This window comes from Chelonoidis abingdonii, chromosome 6 (assembly GCF_003597395.2).
Source record: "Chelonoidis abingdonii isolate Lonesome George chromosome 6, CheloAbing_2.0, whole genome shotgun sequence".
Taxonomy (NCBI): domain Eukaryota; kingdom Metazoa; phylum Chordata; order Testudines; family Testudinidae; genus Chelonoidis; species Chelonoidis abingdonii.
The window spans coordinates 129,417,064-129,435,117 of record NC_133774.1 but is presented as its reverse complement, the minus strand read 5'-3'; the positions used below and the strand labels follow the sequence as shown (position 1 = coordinate 129,435,117).

Genomic DNA, 18,054 nt, shown 5'->3' with positions numbered 1-18,054 from the left:
TTCTGATGTTCTCCAGGCATTGATATTATTTACCTGCAGTTTCTACAGTGTGCATGCATCATAGTAAGGAGCCATTTGTTTCTGTTCAACTACATGCAGGATCATACGGACTAAGGTACAGCAACCACCCAACCAGCAGGTCCCAGCCTCTAGTCACAGCATAGGTGAGTCGAACTTTTTTTATATTAACAAAATAATATAATGGAATCCAAATATTCTAAAGAACTTTTAATCGTTCTTATGGACAGATAATTCTGCATAAAACACTTCAGCACACGTACTAATGCGCCTTCTTTGTCATTTGGCAAGGGCTGAACATGGTAAATGAATTTTATAAATACTGCTAAAAGATTTTGAATTTTACTGATTATTATGATAAATAGCTTTCACCATGAGACAGAAAATTGAAATCTAAACCAACTCCCCCCCCCCACTAATGGGGATCTATAGAATGTCAGATAATTAAAGTAATAAATCAAGAAAGGGATACTTATTCATAACATTTTCTGCATCATTAGTCAGTAAGTAGTTTTGAATGTGTTTTTTTTCTTCTATCAACCATCCCTTCTGTAATTCTTTGTGCACTTGCAGTCTTGGGTGAAGAGGTACCAAAACTTTCCAAACTTTCTTCTCCTGTTCTTCCCTTCTCCTTCCTAATGCAGATGTTCAGGCCAGAGCAACGTGCTCCAGCCAGGTTCCAATGCTGCTTATGTCAGGAGACAGCAACCCCGATGAATACATTTTTGTGGTTAACGGAGTTGGTGGCCTCAGCCCAACTTTCTTGTTCATGGAGATTTTTGATCTCTTTAAACATTGTCTTAGGCAACTGCATGTGTATTGCATATTCTCCCTTTGTAGGCATATTCACTCAAATCAGAAGGTGGAGCATTCTTCATTTGAAATGTCCATTTCCCACAGCATTCATGCCTCTTTATGTGCAGAATGCAATGAAGGCAGTGAGCAGCGGACATTATTTACTTCAGTTGAACCAAGATTTGTCCTTTATAGCTAGTCCCTAGGAGGTTAAACTTGGGTTTGCTTTCTTAGTAGCAAGGCGTTCCATGGAGGGTTGCTAAAGGAAAGGGAAGGGAAAATGGCCTTGGGGTGACGGTACAAGACTTAGGCAATCTGGGTTCTTTTACCGTCGATGCTACAAAATGGGACCTCCATTAAGCACCTTGCTTGTGGGTCTGGTAGCTCATTCTGCAAGTAGCCCCGGTGGGATAAGGTACTGCTCAATGTGAGGAAAGGCAGCAGAATCTCTGCCCTAGTGTCCTCATCTGTATAATGGGGGTAAGGCTCACTTCTCAGGTGTGCTGTGAAGTTAAACTGAGAAATATCTGGGAGGTGCTTTTTGCGAGACTCAGTTGGAAAGTGCCTGGGCGTACTGCTATATCCAGACATTTGGAATCGTTTTATCAAGGCAGTGACTCTAAGAGCCTCCGAGGAAGAAAAGCAGCAGCTAGTGTGAATGATAGGTTAAGGCTTGATTGTGTTACCAGTGAGCTCAGGAGCAAAACTCCTGATGGCGTCAGAGGAGCCTTTGTTTATATGAGGCACATCCTGACTCTGCTTTGCTCTGCAGAGATGGAAGCTCGGTGGTTCATCTGGATGCTGTGGCCGCCGAGCACAAACAGAGTGCTGACTCTCCCTGCTGGGACCTTGGGATTAGCAGCTGTGGGATGGCAGTGTGACAGCCCATCCCCTCCTGCATCCACCCCACTGCCCTGTTCCAAAGGATGTGTGTATGCTCATGCTTCCCTGGCCCCAGGGAAGGATGGAGAGCCAGCTGTGGAGAACCTTAAAGAGGCCAGTTGGGCACAGCAACAACACTGGCTGACATCTCCAAATTTACATTGACCTCTAATGCCACTCCCTGTAGGACAGGTCAGTACCCCACCTGCCCTACCGGGGACATTCTGTCAAAGGGAAGCAGCTTTAATTCGTGTCCTGGACAGCTCCTGGGGCTTTCGCTCCATCCTCTCCCCAGCTGGGCCTGCTCACATTGTCTGCTGTGGTCTAGGGCTCCTGGCAGACCCATGCTTGCAGGCAGGTAGATTGTTACCTCTTGGCTCTAGCACTGGCCACCTGCAGCCTGGGTTCTGCCTGTTTGTGCTGACAGAATCCAGGCAGCGAATCATGCACATTGACTCATTCTCACCACACGCCAGGGTGGTGTATGAGGATGGATGGGGAAACCACAGGAAGGAGGGTAAGTGCTATGCTCATGGTTACAGAGGGAGTCAGTGCTGGGATTCGAACTCTTGGCTTGGGCACTATTTCCATCTGCATCCTTGGTCAAATCACTTAACCATCTTGCCTCAGTTTCCCTACTGGGGATGTTATTATTCAATTACTTGCTTCCCAGGCATTGTGTTGAAGGTTACTCAGTTTGTGCTCACAAAACATGTTGAAGATGTAAAGTGCAATCTATAAGTGCTAAACATTATTATAATTACAGTTATCCTATCCATTCAAAGCCATTCCACCTCTTTAAAGCTGTAAACTGACAACCAGACATTTCGACAACGTCTTCTGATCTTGGTAATCCTTCTTTGAAAGGTTCCCGTAGCAGGGCACTCACCTCATACTTTCCCCCTATTTAGTGTTCTGTGTAATGCTGGCGAATGACTCCTCTTCCCTTGTTGCAGTCGCTGCCGTCAGGATGAAGGGTTTAATACAAAAGGCTCACTGAAGCACGCCGACGGTTAGGTTACCCACCCTGTGGTTCCCCCACTAGGCTTGGATTGTGGCTTCAGGTTAACTCCATATCACACTAGATTCTTATTTAGTGGCTCAATATGTAATGCTATATTTATTGTATAGAGAACGAGCCAATTTAAAAAAAGATAAACAGTAGATAAAGCACAACATGAGCTTTGACATTTGTGAGGTGCATATATAAGGTGTTTGATGGGTGTGGCAGTGAGACTGCTTTTCAGTGGCCCTCAATGGTCCCTCAGATAAGCACAATAGGGATAGCTCAGCCGTGGGGGAGGGATAGCTCAGTGGTTTGAGCACTGATTGGTTAAATCCAGGGCTGTGAGTTCAATTCTTAAGGGGGCTACTTGGGGATCTGAGGCAAAATCAGTACTTAGCCCTGCTAGTGAAGGCAGGGGGCTGGACTCAATGACCTTTCAGGGTCCCTTCCAGTTCTATGAGATAGGTATATCTCCATATGTTATTATACTAATAGTTGTTGTTGTTGTTGTTATTAATTGGAGCCTTGGAACCCTAGTCAGGGACTGTTGTGCTAGCGCTGTACAAACACAGAGAGAAGAATGGTCCCTGCCCCAAAGAATTTACACTGGGAGAATAAAACGAGAACAGATGGAGACAGACAGACAAGGGAGTGTAATGAACAAATGATATAACACTGCATCAGCAGGAGAGGCGGTGTGCTCAGCTCTCTTGTGGCACCACTGCCAGATCCAGCTATTTTATCACACCTCTCACAATCTTTGGTCTTTTTCGTAACATCTGAGTTGCTGGAATCAGATTATGGCCTGAGAATTGCAGCTTTCATTAACAACAGGAGAGAAAAGGCTGAGACCCAACCCCTCAACACTCTGACACCCAGGAGCAAATAAAAAGGACCCCACATCTTTTTGATTATTTTGTAAATCTGATGATTTTGGGGGCCTGACTCCTGATTTCTGAACACTTGGGTTTGGCAGCATGGTCTGCTGCCAGCCAGTGGTTTTAATGAACAGTGGATGCCAGGAACCAAAACCACCGTGGTACTGATAGAAGGGAAGCAACCTGAGTGGAGCACGGCCCTGAGGGTTACTTTAGGGCCCAAAGCTGCTTTCCTTGCTGGAGCGGGGTTCACTTAGCGGCCACGGCTCAACAGTCTTCAGAGTCCTGGGGGCCTTGTAGGCAATCTGAGGGCCTAGTGACCAAATTATAGTCTGTCCTTCTCTGGGTTACCCCCGGTTGGGCTAGGGGTAGAGGGAAGGGTTGGGAGACCCAGGCCCTCCCTCTCCACTGGGTCCAGAGCAAGGGGGGAGGCTCTGTTTCCATCCCCTCTAGCTGATACCCCAGACCAGCCTCCCCTGGGCCACTTCCTACCTCCCAGGGCACTCTTCCTTTTCATAGATTCATAGACTCTAGGACTGGAAGGGACCTCGAGAGGTCATCGAGTCAGTCTCCTGCCCTCATGGCAGGACCAAATACTGTCTAGACCATCCCTGATAGACATTTATCTAACCTACTCTTAAATATCTTCAGAGATGGAGATTCCACAACCTTCTCTAGGCAATTTATTCCAGTGTTTAACTACCCTGACAGTTAGGAACTTTTTCCTAATGTCCAACCTAAATCTCCCTTGCTGCAGTTTAAGCCCATTGCTTCTTGTTCTATTATTAGAGGCTAAGGTGAACAAGTTTTCTCCCTCCTCCTGATGACACCCTTTTAGATACCTGAAAACTGCTATCATGTCCCCTCTCAGTCTTCTCTTTTCCAAACTAAATAAACCCAATTCTTTCAGCCTTCCTTCATAGGTCATGGTCTCAAGACCTTTAATCATTCTTGTTGCTCTTCTCTGGACCCTCTCCAATTTCTCCACATCTTCCTTGAAATGCGGTGCCCAGAACTGGACACAATACTCCAGTTGAGGCCTAACCAGCGCAGAGTAGAGCGGAAGAATGACTTCTCGTGTCTTGTTTACAACACACCTGTTAATGCATCCCAGAATCACGTTTGCTTTTTTTGCAACAGTATCACACTGTTGACTCATATTTAGCTTGTGGTCCACTATGACCCCTAGATCTCTTTCTGCCATACTCCTTCCTAGACAGTCTCTTCCCATTCTGTATGTGTGAAACTGATTTTGGGGCGTTGTCCATAGTAACACAAGATTCTATTACGACAACAACCAAATACACAACAGATGTGATCTCAGCCCTTTGCCTCCCTCCTCGAGAAGGCTGTTCAAGGAGTCACAGTGATTGAGAGAGTCACTTGGGGCTGCCCAGTTCCCTTCCAGTGTCCAGTGATTTCCCCCTTGGATAAAAAGGGTCAGGGCCCTGGCTGCCTCATCAGGCCTTGTCCCCAGTCCAGGTCCTTCCTTTGTGGATTCCTCTGTCGCAGAAGGTCCTAACAGGCTCCCTTCCTGCAGACAGCTTCTCCTTCCTCTCCCCGCATGATTGCCAGACTCCCATTTTAATCAGGTCCTCCATTTGGAGCATGCTCCACGGCTGATGTGGAGTGGAGCCTTCTTGGCTCAGCACTGCTCCATCACCGTTTTCATCTCAGTGAGGGGGTCTGCAAACCCCATCGCATGTGCACACGCAAAGCCCCTATTGCACGCAATTGTGTGTTTGCCACAAGCTATGTTCCATCAACCCCTCTTGAAAACTCATGTGTCAGAGGAAACACAACAAGACAGGCATGACCATTCAGCTTCTTAGCTGGGGCACTGCAGAGTCACATGAAATTGTTGTGGCTGAGGGTGTGGAAAGAGGTCCCAAGATAACTGGGATGGCAAAAGTTGTGGGCACGCTTTGGCTTTCATGTTCATCTGCACGCTGACTGCTCTGCTTTTAATTACAGCCTCCACGGGATCCGTGACCCAAGTCTCGACAGTGAGCACTGACTCCGCAGGCTCCTCCTACTCCATTAGTGGAATTCTGGGAATTACATCCCCCAGTGCTGAAAGCAACAAACGTAAACGCGATGAAGGTAAATGGGCCTATTTTCTCTTTGGTGGGTAGCACGTACTGAAAAAGGGGTGGGCGGCATTAGAAAGATGCTCTATCTGCTATTGTCCTCAATACTCACTTTCTTAGAACTCACTATATCTAAATGTGTCTGACATGGGTCCATGTAACCTGCTTTTGTGACTTAATCTGTTAATGTGGGAACTGTTTCTACTGGAGTGCTACTGCCTGGCCAGCTGGACTGAGATGGGTTCTGAGACAACAGTGTTACTAAGGAGACATTGCCTGTGTGTGCAAGGTTTTCAGGCTGGTGTGACTCCATCAATGGCAATGGAGTTTCTTCCGATTTCTACAGGTCTACGTGAAATCACAATCAGACCCAGATAGTCTGCCCCTGCTCTACTTGAAGTCAACAGCAGCTAGAATGAAAGCAGGATTGGTCCCATGGTTGGGTGCCAGTATTCAGATATGATAAAGCACTTGGGATGCATTGCATGTTATCAATGACTTAAGAACAAAACTGAACTAAACTAAGAAAGCTTCCTGCCATCAGTGCCAATGACAAGATACATTATTACAATGGCACAACACTGCACCATGTTAAAAAATAAAATACAAACGAGGTGGGTTAGACTCGTCTGAGATCTGGATGGTTTATAGGAACAGTTTCCTTTCTCCAGCACTTCCTCAGCTTCCATTGATATCAGTGGGATTTTTGACAGGGAAGGTTGCACTGAAGACGGCTTGATTTTGCTTTGTACGGAGCATTTCCTATATGTTTTGCGTTCTTCTTAAGGTTCATAGTTAAATGTCACTTTGCAACCTGGATGTTGCTTTGAAGAACATGCTGCATTACCTTTAAAAATAAGGATAATTTAGGACAAAGGATGGGATATTCTTAGTTTGAATTTTTTAAAGATGCCTTAAATTATGACTGGCTCTTTCCTTAGTATCATAGAATCATAGAAAATCAGGGTTGGAAGGGATCTCAGGAGGTCATCTAGTCTAACCCCCTGCTCAAAGCAGGACCAATCCCCAGCTAAATCATCCTTGAAGGGATGTTAAGGATGTTTCTTATTATCTAACCAAAGGAGTTCCAGAGGTTAGGAAATATCATCGGGAGAACACGGCAGCCACTCCCACCTATTATAATCAAAGGAGTGGGACAATTTTAACCCTGGGGCAAGTTTAGGGCCTGATCCTGTAGACATTATTGTATGGGAGTGACTTCACTGGGACATCTCACATGTGTAAATTACTTGCATGTGGCAATGGTTGGAGGATTGAGGCCTTAGTTTGTTTTCTTTCTGCCCATTTGTTGCCACCCCTGCTGCTTAAACTACTTCAGTCGTTGCTTTTGTGCAACGGTGGTCACAAAGTGCAGACACTGCAGCACTTGATGAGGAGTCTGTTCTGCCAGCCATGTGCCTGCTCTGTTCATGGGATTTGCACACACACCTCAAGGGGAGAAATGACCCTGGAGTCTTTGTAAACTCTGGGGCAGGAAGAGAAAAAGCAGTGTTTTCTCGGTGGCCTTGAGCCTCCCAAACAGCCTGACAGAACGTTTAAGCCAGTTATTCTCCTGTTCAATTCATTCCACTCTTTGTATGTACACACAGAAAACGAGCCTGACTTTTAAACAGCCCGGAGTGCCTGTCCAGGTCCAAACAATGAGTGCGTGTGGCCGTTCCCAGGGCTGCACAAAGCAGTCAGGTGCAGAGGGCCATTTAAATCCTGGGACCATGGAAGTCAATTGCAAAACTCTCATTGACCTCTGTGGGGCCTAGATTTCACTCAGACTGTGGCTGGCTGCATGGGTGCAAAGACTCGGTTTGTACATGCAGTTGCAGTAGGTGTGCACATTAATTAGATGTGCAGTTACACACTTGACTTTTTGAAAATCAGGCCATAACTATAAAAATAAATGTTGGCATTATAGTAGGAGCAGTAGCAAAATCTGTAGTTAATTAAAGATGCATAACCATCTACTGTGGTGATAAAAGCAGTATGGGGACCGAGACAGAAAATATAGAATCTCCGTCCTACAGCCCTGTTTCCAGTCACTTGTAACTTTCCAAAACATTCTTCTTTGGGGCCGACATTTTACAGGGTTGATCTGTGCTGAAAGGTGATTTTTAAAAAACTTTGAGCTAACCTTTTCTGCAATGCATTAAGGGAAAAGCTGCATAGCCCCGAGGGTTTTGGAGAGAGGCAGTCTCAATGTTGCAAACTCTCACAGAGATATCACAATAGTTTCGTAAATTTCTTCTAAAGCCCCAGCTTCTGGCACCACAGGAGAATCTCAGATTTCATTTATAAGAAGTAAACCCTCATAGCTGCAGAGAAAATATTGAGAATGTGACTGTGAAAGGCTCAAACCCAGAAGGCTCCCCATCCCCGGTATGCCAATCTGCAATAGCAGTACTGCTATCTTCAGCTGCACACTGAAGCCGCACAGCTAACGGGCTCCCTCCTGCAGACTCGTTAAGAGGGGTAGACGGGGTGCTCTGGTAAGTGTCTAGCTAAATGGTTCCACATTATGGAATTTCTTTTTTCTGTCTTAATCCCCTCTTCCTCCTAGTAAATTCCATTAACACCCTTCTCCCCCCACTAAGCGATTGTCACCTGCGCCCAGTTAAGCACTCAAAATGCACTCCGAGTAGTACAAAGAAGCCCTGCTTTTGTATTGGAGACTCTAGGGTAATGGAATCATATTATATTGTATTATTTCAGGAAGAGGAAAAAGTGATGGTTTAATGATGGACTGTCTAGTAATATATATGCACAAGGGGGCAGAGTTAACTTTGCCATTGACTGACTTTTGGGAGTTCAACGCTACATGGTTAACGTTCTCGTGACTTAGTTTTTTGACATATGTCTCTCTCAATATTGAGGGAGGTGGTCTGTCTATAGATCTCTGATAAGTAGAGCCACTGACTAGGTAACCGTTGTAAATTGATCTAGGCTTCTGTCTGAGTGGACAGTGAAATGCAATGGGTTTGCTCTTCAGCTCTGCAAGAGGCATCCAGAACTCAGTAGGATTCATTGCCTTTTTTGTTCCTCTCGGTCTGGACATTTTTTTTTAGCAATTGTCACCAGTCTTTAACCCAGTGGGTTGCTAGCCTAACAGCAACAGGGGCAAGCCAAATCAGAGAATCTTTATTGGCTTATACAGCTGAAAGTGCCATTCCCCCTTCCTCATTGTAAAGTAGACTCGGAGCAGATGTGCCTTGGTGGGGGATCAGTTGCTTTCACTTATAGTTAAAGGACGTACTACTGCGGACTGACGCAAGGAACAGACTACACAGTAGCTAGACACTGGCTTACTAAAGAGAGATGCGATCAGCTTTCTAAGTTTAAAAAGGCAGACACCGTTGGGCACGTTTGCTGTTTTGTTTTCAGATTCCCCTCTCTACCTTCGGTTGCTTCATTTGGATTTTCCCTGCGCATAGTGGGAAGTGCGAGCGATGCATGTTGAGCAGATGGGTGGGAGGATGGAGAATGATCTTATTTTATCGTCTTCTAGTGAATTCCATTCAGCTGAAAGAAGGCTGTAGAGGGGAGCAGGCAGTGAGCGTGGGACCCACAAGTAGGTTAGGTTACATTTTAAAGACAGGTTTTTACAAATATCCCTATTCAAAGAAATTGTTTTATTCCATTAAAAGTTCCTACATTTTCAGAAATGACTAGGGGCTTGTGGTGGCTCAGTTCCTGAGTGTCCAACCTGAGCCTTCGTAAAGGGTCCTGGAATTCAGAATGTGCCGAGCAGCTGCCCTCCAAAATGCAGCATCTCAAATGGGACACCCAAAAATGGAGGCTCCCAAGATCACTGCTTGGTTTTTCAATGAAGAGACTCTTCTGTTTGGATTTAAACTTTCCCTGGTGATGTTTGCCACCAGGGGTGAATATAGAACAGATGAGGAGGGGGAGTTCTCCAGTTCTGACTGCTGTCCTCAAGTTCACTTTTTCTTTTGGTGGTGCAGTGTTATGTTGTCTTGTGATGACAGGACAAAGCTATAGGAGAGAATAGGGGAAAAGACAAAATGTATGTGAAAGGAGGTTGTGTCCCCAAGCAGACTTACATCCAACCAAGGAAATGAATGTGTGTAGTGTGTATGCAATGTGTGTGTGTGTGTGTGTGTACAGTTGTCCTTTGTGTGTGTTTGTGCAGGGCACAGACATACTGTATGCATTACATGTGTTTGGGTGCGCATTTGTGCCGCGTGCATGCGTACTGTTTGCAGTGTGTTTGTGCAGCGTGCCTGCATACAGTGTTTAACGTGTGTTTGCACACCGCATGCAGTGTTTGTGCAATGTGCATTGTAAACAATGCACATGTAGGGTGCCTGTAAGTGGTGTTCAGTGTGTTTGTGCTGAGTGCGTGTGTGCAGTGTGTGTGTGTGTATGTGTGCAGTGTGGGTGTGTAACGTGTTTGTGAGGTGATTGTGTGTGTGTGTATAGCTCAACAGGAGGGCCCTGGAGGGCCCCACAAGCCCATTTCTATACATGATGAAATTTTGTAACAAAACTCCAAATGGGTGCTGGTGCTCTGCCTCAGCAGTCACTGAACTCACCTGGCAGTTACTGCACGTGAGAAGAGGTTTAAATACGTGTTTTTTAACAGAGAGATTTGATGCAACCTCTCTCTCTCTCCTCCAGGATTTCTCTGTCTGTCTCTCCTGGCCAGCAGGAGGGGCAGGCTCCCTACAGAGGCGGCAAAGGGGCTCCCATCTGGGACGCCTCTTCGTCTCCCATCAGGTGGTGCTGTTGCTACCCCTCCTGGCAGTGTGGCTGGGAGTCCCAGAAACCCTCAGCCAGGCACTAGCTCCTCTTGCTGCTCCCACTGCAGAGTCTGCTGTTTGGTGGGGTCTCAGCTCACAGTCCTGGCTGAAGGGAAGCTCCGGGGAGGGGGAGCTTTCCTTTTCTTTAACCCTGGCTTGTCACCGGCTCTCTGCACTACTGGGCTAGTGCATGAGACCTGCAAGTGAAAACGGCTGTGCACCATGATTTGGGTTTGGCGAGCTGGTTCCCATTGGCCGAGCTGAGCGCTGTGCGCAGAGCAAACAAACCTACCTGGACGGAAGCACCCGTGATTTTGAAAACTGTTTCAGGACACACACTCCCAGGACACACACTCACACACACAAACCAATCAAAGGCCAAGTGCAACGAGAGCAGGACTGCATCAAGGCCCTGTAATGGGTAGGGCCGGGTTTCCCTCCTTCTGGGCACATGGATCACATCCTCCCAGCAGGACCACGGCCACCAGCTGCTGTAATGTCCAGGCAGAGCGGTGGGCATGTCTCCACCACAGTTAGCATGTGGTGAGCAGGAGGCAGCCTGGCCGTGGGCAGGAGTGCGCAGTGCTGGGGAGGGGAACGGGCCAGGGGATGGAAATCTGCATTCCGCAAAGTGCTTCCATCACAGTGTGTCATTGCTGAGCGCAGGGCTAAGGTCTGATGCTATTTGAACTCTTCTTTCCGAGGTTATCAGAAGGGATCACCCCACATTTTTAGCCACTCATCCAGCTCCCCTGGCTTTTACCTAGGTGACCTCTTAAGAAGAGCGCCATTGATTTCAGCCAGGAGCATATTGTCCATAGCTCCCTCACTAGCTGGGGGTCTGGCCCACAGCTCTTTAGTGTACTTACCCATCCAGTGGGGTCTCATCCCTGGCCTCACACTGCTTTGTCTGTGTGCTACTGGGAGAAAAATCTGCTGCTTTATTTATCTTCTGCTTCTCTTTTGCTGCTTATGCACCAGGCAGCCCACTTGGAACATTCTCCCTCTCACTGACCCAGATGATAACAATAATTATGATTTTCTCGGGCCAGCCCCCACCCCGCTGTAAATTAGTGCAGCCCCAGTGACTAGGGCTCTGTTGACGTCCACCAGCTGTGGATCTAGCCCATCAATATTTCACCAGTGCCAGAAGTAGTCATGACACCGTAGAGAAGATGTAGCTCCTGCCCTGAAGGATGAAAATCTTACAAAGTGCAGCCCTTACTCGCTCTGAGGAGCATTTACTCCCACGAGCAGTGCCACTCTTCGATGGCGCTGCTCCAGGGAGTACGCTCTCCCTATCAGGGCAATGGGCAAACAAACGAACCATGGTAAAAGCCGGCAAAGGAGAGAGGGACTGGCCTGGGTGAGGACAGATAAAGCTGTTCAGAAGCCGTGTGTCCTGGTAAGGCCAGGTGCTCTGGTGGAATGCTAGTGCTGTGTCACTGGGGCCGCGATGTTGCATGTGCAGCGTGTGAGTGTCTCTCCTTCCCTCTCTACTCTTTACTGTTATTTTTCATTTGGGAATGAGATAGGGCACGAGAAGGGGAGCTGGTGGGAAAGGAGAGGAGGCCGGTGGCTGGGAGCTAGCTGAAGGAGGAGGGGTTGGGAGGGGAAGAACAAGGATCTGAGGGGTGCTGGAGGAGGGAGGCAGCTCCAGCACATGGGGGGCGGGGAGGCTTGAAGAGTGGCCTGAGTGCAGAAAGCCAGAATGGGAAGAGCCAGAGGCGAGGGCTGAGACATGCAGGAGCAGGGCCGTTCAGTGCATGAGGAGCTCTGTCGATCGGAGGCGGAGGGAGCCAGTTGGTGGGGGAAGGAAGGCTGTCGAGGCCACAGCCTGATTCTTGTCCTGGTAGAGGGCTATTTCGGGCAACTGCTTCCCAAGCTTTATAAACACTAAATGTGTCTCCTTTTGGTTTCCCCGGTGACTGAGGAGGTTTATTTGAGGTCAAGAGACTAGAAATTTTCTTCTCCCTTCTGCACATGGACCAAAGGAGTGAGGGGAGCTGCTCTGAGTAGGTTCCTCTTTCCCTTCTCACATGTGCCCAGGGAAGGTGGTGTCTGCCCGGGTTTCCTAGGGTCATTTGAAATTAGATCACATTTATATCCCGGGATTCAAATACCAATCAGACATTAGGGTGCTCACTAAGGAATATCACCTGACAATGGTTTACTTGCAATGTGTAATATAGAGAGCAGCTGGGGTAAACCTGCTTCTTGTCCTCACCACTGAGGTGAGAAAAGCCATTGCACCACATGGCTGGTTCTTAGCAGCAGGGCCGGTGCAAGGAAGTTTTGTGCCCTAGGCGAAACTTCCACCTTGTGCCCCACCCACTAACCTCACCCCCCATGGCAGCTAACTGAGCCTGCCACCCGGGGAGCCCGCCCCCCCCCGCCCGGGGAGCCCCCCCTACAGCAGTTACCCCCCCTCTGCAGCTAACTTCCCCTGGGGAGACCCCCTTGCCCCTCTGCAGCTAACCCCACCCGGGGAGACCCCCCCCCGCCCCGCGGCAGCTAACTCCGCCCAGGGAGCCTGCCTCCACAGCAGCTAACCCCGCTTGGGGAGACTCCCTACCTCTGCGGCAGCTAACCCCGCCCAGGGAGCTCCCCCTGGGGCAGCTAACCCCACCTGAGGAGCCTGCCCCAGCTCTCCTCCACTCCGCCTCCTCACCTGAGCGGGCTTTTAGGCGCCTCCAACCACTAGGCGCCCTAGGCGGCCGGCTAGTTTGCCTAAATGGTTGCACTGGCCCTGTTCAGCAGGGTTTTCCTTCTAGACTTGCTCAGGTAGATTTCATGGAGAAAATAAGGGTTTGGTCTTTGAGAGACTTGTAGGTTCTAGTTAAGTTGGAAAAAACTCATTTAAGACCTTGTGATATTGCTGGCAATTAATGTTAATTGTTGAAAAGGATTTTGTGATGGAAAACACACGCAGGCTGTTCCGGTCAGCAAAATGGTGCAGTCTAGCTCAGAAGCCAAAGTCAATGGACCAGATCTTGAGCTGGTGTAAATCAGCATAGCTCTGTTTATATCAGGACCAGATATTATATGCTCTGGGCTAAAGCTATCCTCGTAGGTGGACAGCTGATATTCAGCATTTCCGTGCATAGGTATCTGTTGAAATAATTCATTGAGGAACGTAACCTGTGAGGACATAAATGGTGAGGGAAGCTGTCGAAAGACTGGGCGGGAAAATGCAGAAGGTTATGGAGAGAAAAAATCATTCACTGATGGAAATTTTATATTATATTTTATATTAGAGGTGTGCTCAACTAAAGTTCCTGACAAAACTCAGTGACAGCACTAGTATGCTGGGTTCAGAAGAGGTCAAGTGGGGTTTAGGTTTACCAGAGAGAGATTCAAGATTTGTTCATCATATGTGAGCAATGTTGTATAGCTTGCAAATTATTAATTTATATATATATATATATATATATACTCTCTCACACACAAACCTAAAAACCAAAGACATATGGCAAAAAAGGAATGGGAAAAGTAGACATAGAAATTAAACTGTTTGGAATCTACATGTAACAAGCGATGTGGGAGTAAAGAAGAACATGAGAAACAATGGATGTTTGGAATCTACTTATACAGTTAGCAAATCCTTAGTCACATGCATATTCTTTACTCATGAAAATATTTCTGTTGATTTTAATGAGATGAAGATTTTGAGAGTCTAGGGGCACTGATTTAAGTTCCTCCCTCATTATAGTTCAGTAATTCTTTCCAGATGTCTCAAAATACTATGAGATGATTGTTCAATCAATGTTTCCATTCCCCAAAAGCAACTATATCTACACCCATACTTTGAGAACAGCGTTTAACATGATTCGATTTGGACTTTACTATCTACATCACAATAATGACTCCATGCATGGTATTTCTAATGCAATCCACTGCTTGCTGGAATTATTTCAGAGAAATCATGCAAGCTAAAATGCTGGAACAAGATATTACACTTCCTGCTGTTGCCTTTATGGGCTTGATTTTCCACTCGGTTACACCGTTTTTACATTGGTGTAACTCCAACAGACTCGAGGGAATTACAGTGATATAGAGTTGCTGTTAAAAGTCAGAAAGTATTGTGGCAAATTGCCGGTACTGTTCTCTGGGTCTCGTGCTTTCTCTTCTCTGGGGTAGGTTCAGGGCGCTATTGCTTGCCTCTGAACCAGTTTTTAATCACTCCCCTAGTGTCCTTGGAGGAGGGGAGTGGAGAGGGAGGGACCTGGGCCCGCCCTCTACTCCAGGTCCCAACCCAGGGGCCCTGGGGTTGTGGTGAACCACTTGACTAGCGGTTTCTTCCCCTGGGTTACTTCCCTCTCATACCCGTCAGCTTGTGAAGGGCTTCTCGCCTCTCTTCTATACAAGCCTGGTGCCCCTTACCTAGGGTTTCTGTTGGGCTTCCCAATCCACCGCAGCACTCCTCCAAACCTTCTATTTCTCTCTGGACAAACTCTTCTCTTCTGCAATCTGCACTCTGCTCCAATCCAACCTTTCTCCTTCAACTACCACCCCCTGTCTGACTGAAGCAGGGGTTTATATCCCATGACTGGAGTCAGGTGCTCTAACTGGAGTCAGGTGCTCTAATTGGAGTCAGGTGCTCTAATTGGCCACAGCTGTTCTAGTTAATCTAAAGCAAACCTTCCTCCCTTGGCAGGGAATAAGGCCCCCTGCTAACACTCTTGTGCTGCCCTCTGGCCATGCTGTACCACAGTATTTAAAATATTAGTAGCACTTGCGCCAGATTCACCAGTGTGCTCTGGCTGCTGTGAGCCGTTCCAATGAGGCAAAATAGTCATTAAACCAGGCTTAACTGGCCACTTAGCTGTGTTCATAGTTACCCAGTGTCACTGGAGCTGTGGCAAGCAGCTAGTGTACCCCAGTGAATCCCTGCTCTGCCCTGTCAAGGAGTGCTAGGCACAGGACAGACCTGTTATCCAGGCTGGACGCTTGTGATCTCCAACACCAGTCAACATCAGCAGTCTAGTCTCGATTCCCTAGCTGAACTGTGAAGCACTTGCAGGATTTTATCCTGCTGCTTTCTGATGGAATTAACATTTAAAGTCTCTCCATCTACATTACAGATCGGTTGAGGTGCTGTATAGGCACATTCCAGGAGTTGCATTGTATGCACTGTGGGGTTGCATTAGAGAGTGATAGATTTGAAGGCCAGGAGGGGACCATTATGATTGTCAAGTTTCACCTTGTGCACAACACAGGCCGTAGAATTAAAATATGAACTTCTGCCACTTGAGCTAAAGGACAAAGTCCAACTATCTCCTTCCTTCTGAAATTAGCTGTGTTTCCTTAAGTTTGGACAAATGACATTAAATGATTTATTTGTACAAATCTCCTGTGTGAAATAGATCAGCCTCTTTCCATGGTTGCCAATCATTAGATTATATTTTCCCAGTGTTTTCCAAGAGGATTTATCCAATAGCTGGTGCCTGTCATTCAGTCAGTGGAATATGATTGTTGTCTTTGCTGTATAGTGGCTTCAGATTGTGTGAGGATGTACATTGTCATTAAGTTCTTTGTTATCAAGTTCTCTCCAGTTGTTGTTGTTTTTTGTTCTGAAGTCCATTTATAAGAGTGATGGTTGGTAGATGTACATTTAAAAATTTCACATTTTTGGTTTTTCCCCTTTCTTCCAGACAGTAGAATGTATGAAATCCAGGGATTATTTTCTGTTGCTCATTTTTAATTTTAATTTTAACTTTTTTTTTTCATTTTTCCACTCTGTAACCTTCCAAAACTTTCTCCTCTTTGGAAGAGCTGGAGAGCGGCCAGAGGAAAAATGAAATGCTGCTCCTCTAACTTTGCCAAACCATGAGAAGTTTTGAAACATGTCAGAGGAGCAAATGGAAAAAAATAAAGAATGGGGGAAAAAATCCAGTTTATAGGGGAATCACCTGATTCTTCTCAGGTGTGTCTCTTTCAAGATTAGCTATCCCAGGCCCTCCTGCCCTTGGAGAGCAAGCTATCCTGTTACACAGCTCAGCTAAGTAAGTTCAAGCTGCAGCTGATTGCTTCTGTGATAGGCCTATTGACTTGAGGCAATGCCCACAACAGTTAGTGAGGGTCTTTCTAGGGACTGCAGTGGGTGCTGGATGAGGCCAATGCAAGACATGACTCAGCGAAATCCTGCCTTGCTGGTGAGAGCTGATGGGACCACAGTACAAGGTAGGGACAGCTCAGTGGTTTGAGCATTGGCCTGCTAAACCCAGGGTTGTGCATTTAATCCTTGAGGGGGCCATTTAGAGAACTGGGGTAAAAAAAACTGTCTGGGGATTGGTTCTGCTTTGAGCAGGGGGCTGGACTAGATGATCTCCTGAGGTCCCTTCCAGCCCTGATAGTCTATGACTCTACGAAGGTGGTATGGCTGCTGGCATATCTTCAGTTCTCTGCCTGCCACAAGCCTGTGGGCCTTCCTGGGACACTTTCCATCCTGAACCCTCATGTAAAGGCAACAGCAGCTGTTCTACAGCTGTCTGGAATAGTACCCAAAACACTTGACAATGACTAGGCAGCTCCTGCGCTGTTGTGCTGATCAATATGGTCTCTTTGTTTCCTGGTACTCCCCTGTCTGTCTGTATCCACTGGCTGTTTCTTGGCTTATGTTTAGATGGTAAGCTCTGTGGGGCAGGGGTGATCTGTTTGTACAGCACCTAGCCCAACGTGGTCCCTGTCCAGAACTGGGACTCCTAAGTGCTTCAGTTGCCTTGTTTCACCTCAGAGGTGGCTGCATTTCAGTGGTGGATAAAGTAACTCCCAAGTCTAGTTTGATTATTAGGATCAATGCAGACTCAGTGGGCTCGCTGTGCAAATCCAGCTGCAGGATCTGGCCCTTCCTTTGTAAAGGGCTGGAGGGACAGAGACTGGATACAGATGCCACATATTGCACTGATAGGCAAGGTGGGTAACGTTAGTATCTTTTATTGGACCAGCTTCTTCTGGTGGAAGGGACAAAATTTTGGGCTGCACCGAGCTCTTCTTCAGGTCTGGGAAGGTCTCTGAAAGCTTCTCCCTTCAACCAGCAGAAGTTGGTCCAGCCAGAGATACCAGCTCACCTTGTCTCTCCCATAACCTGGGACCAACACATCTACCACACCGCTGCAGAGAACGTCTTACTGCCATGTATTGAATGACAGGGGCAGAGGTGCTCTGAACATGGAGCTTTTAATATGAGTCAATTAAAAGTGTGTGGGTCTCTCTCCGCCTCCACATGGCAGCATGTGCAGCTGCTCTCTGATTTTGCTAGTTGGTTCCTTTTCAAAGCTCAGGGAGGCTAGGGAGGCTAGTGTCTGTGTGTCTGTCTTTTCTCCCCTGCCTGTCTGTCTGTCTGCCTCCCTTCCTCTGTCTCAGTGTCTGTCACTCACAACTGTTACAAATCCTGGAGCAAGATGGTGTGCGGACTGTGAAATGGCTGCGTTTGGTCCCCCTTGGCCAGCCACCGAGAGCTTTTATGAATGGAGCAGTGTTTGCCTCAGGGATCAGGGCTGTGAAGAGCTCATTAATGGATAATGAATTCTCCCCCCTCCCGCCGTTCCCCGAGAAGGAGTGGTGGTGATGGTGGCGGTGGTGGTTTGACACAAACAGTGACAGGGCGTGAT

The 18,054-nt window shown here is 47.2% G+C and overlaps 1 protein-coding gene across 2 annotated transcripts in view; it reads left to right on the top strand.

Annotated features, from left to right (window-relative positions):
* Positions 1-18,054, top strand: part of PAX5 (paired box 5) — a 232,295-nt gene that overhangs the window by 27,031 nt on the left and 187,210 nt on the right. For both annotated transcript variants that reach the window (XM_032778743.2, XM_032778746.1), the window contains exons 4-5: positions 100-164; positions 5,554-5,682. In XM_032778743.2, coding sequence (XP_032634634.1) covers positions 100-164; positions 5,554-5,682 — 194 coding nt within the window. The remainder of the gene's footprint in view (positions 1-99; positions 165-5,553; positions 5,683-18,054) is intronic.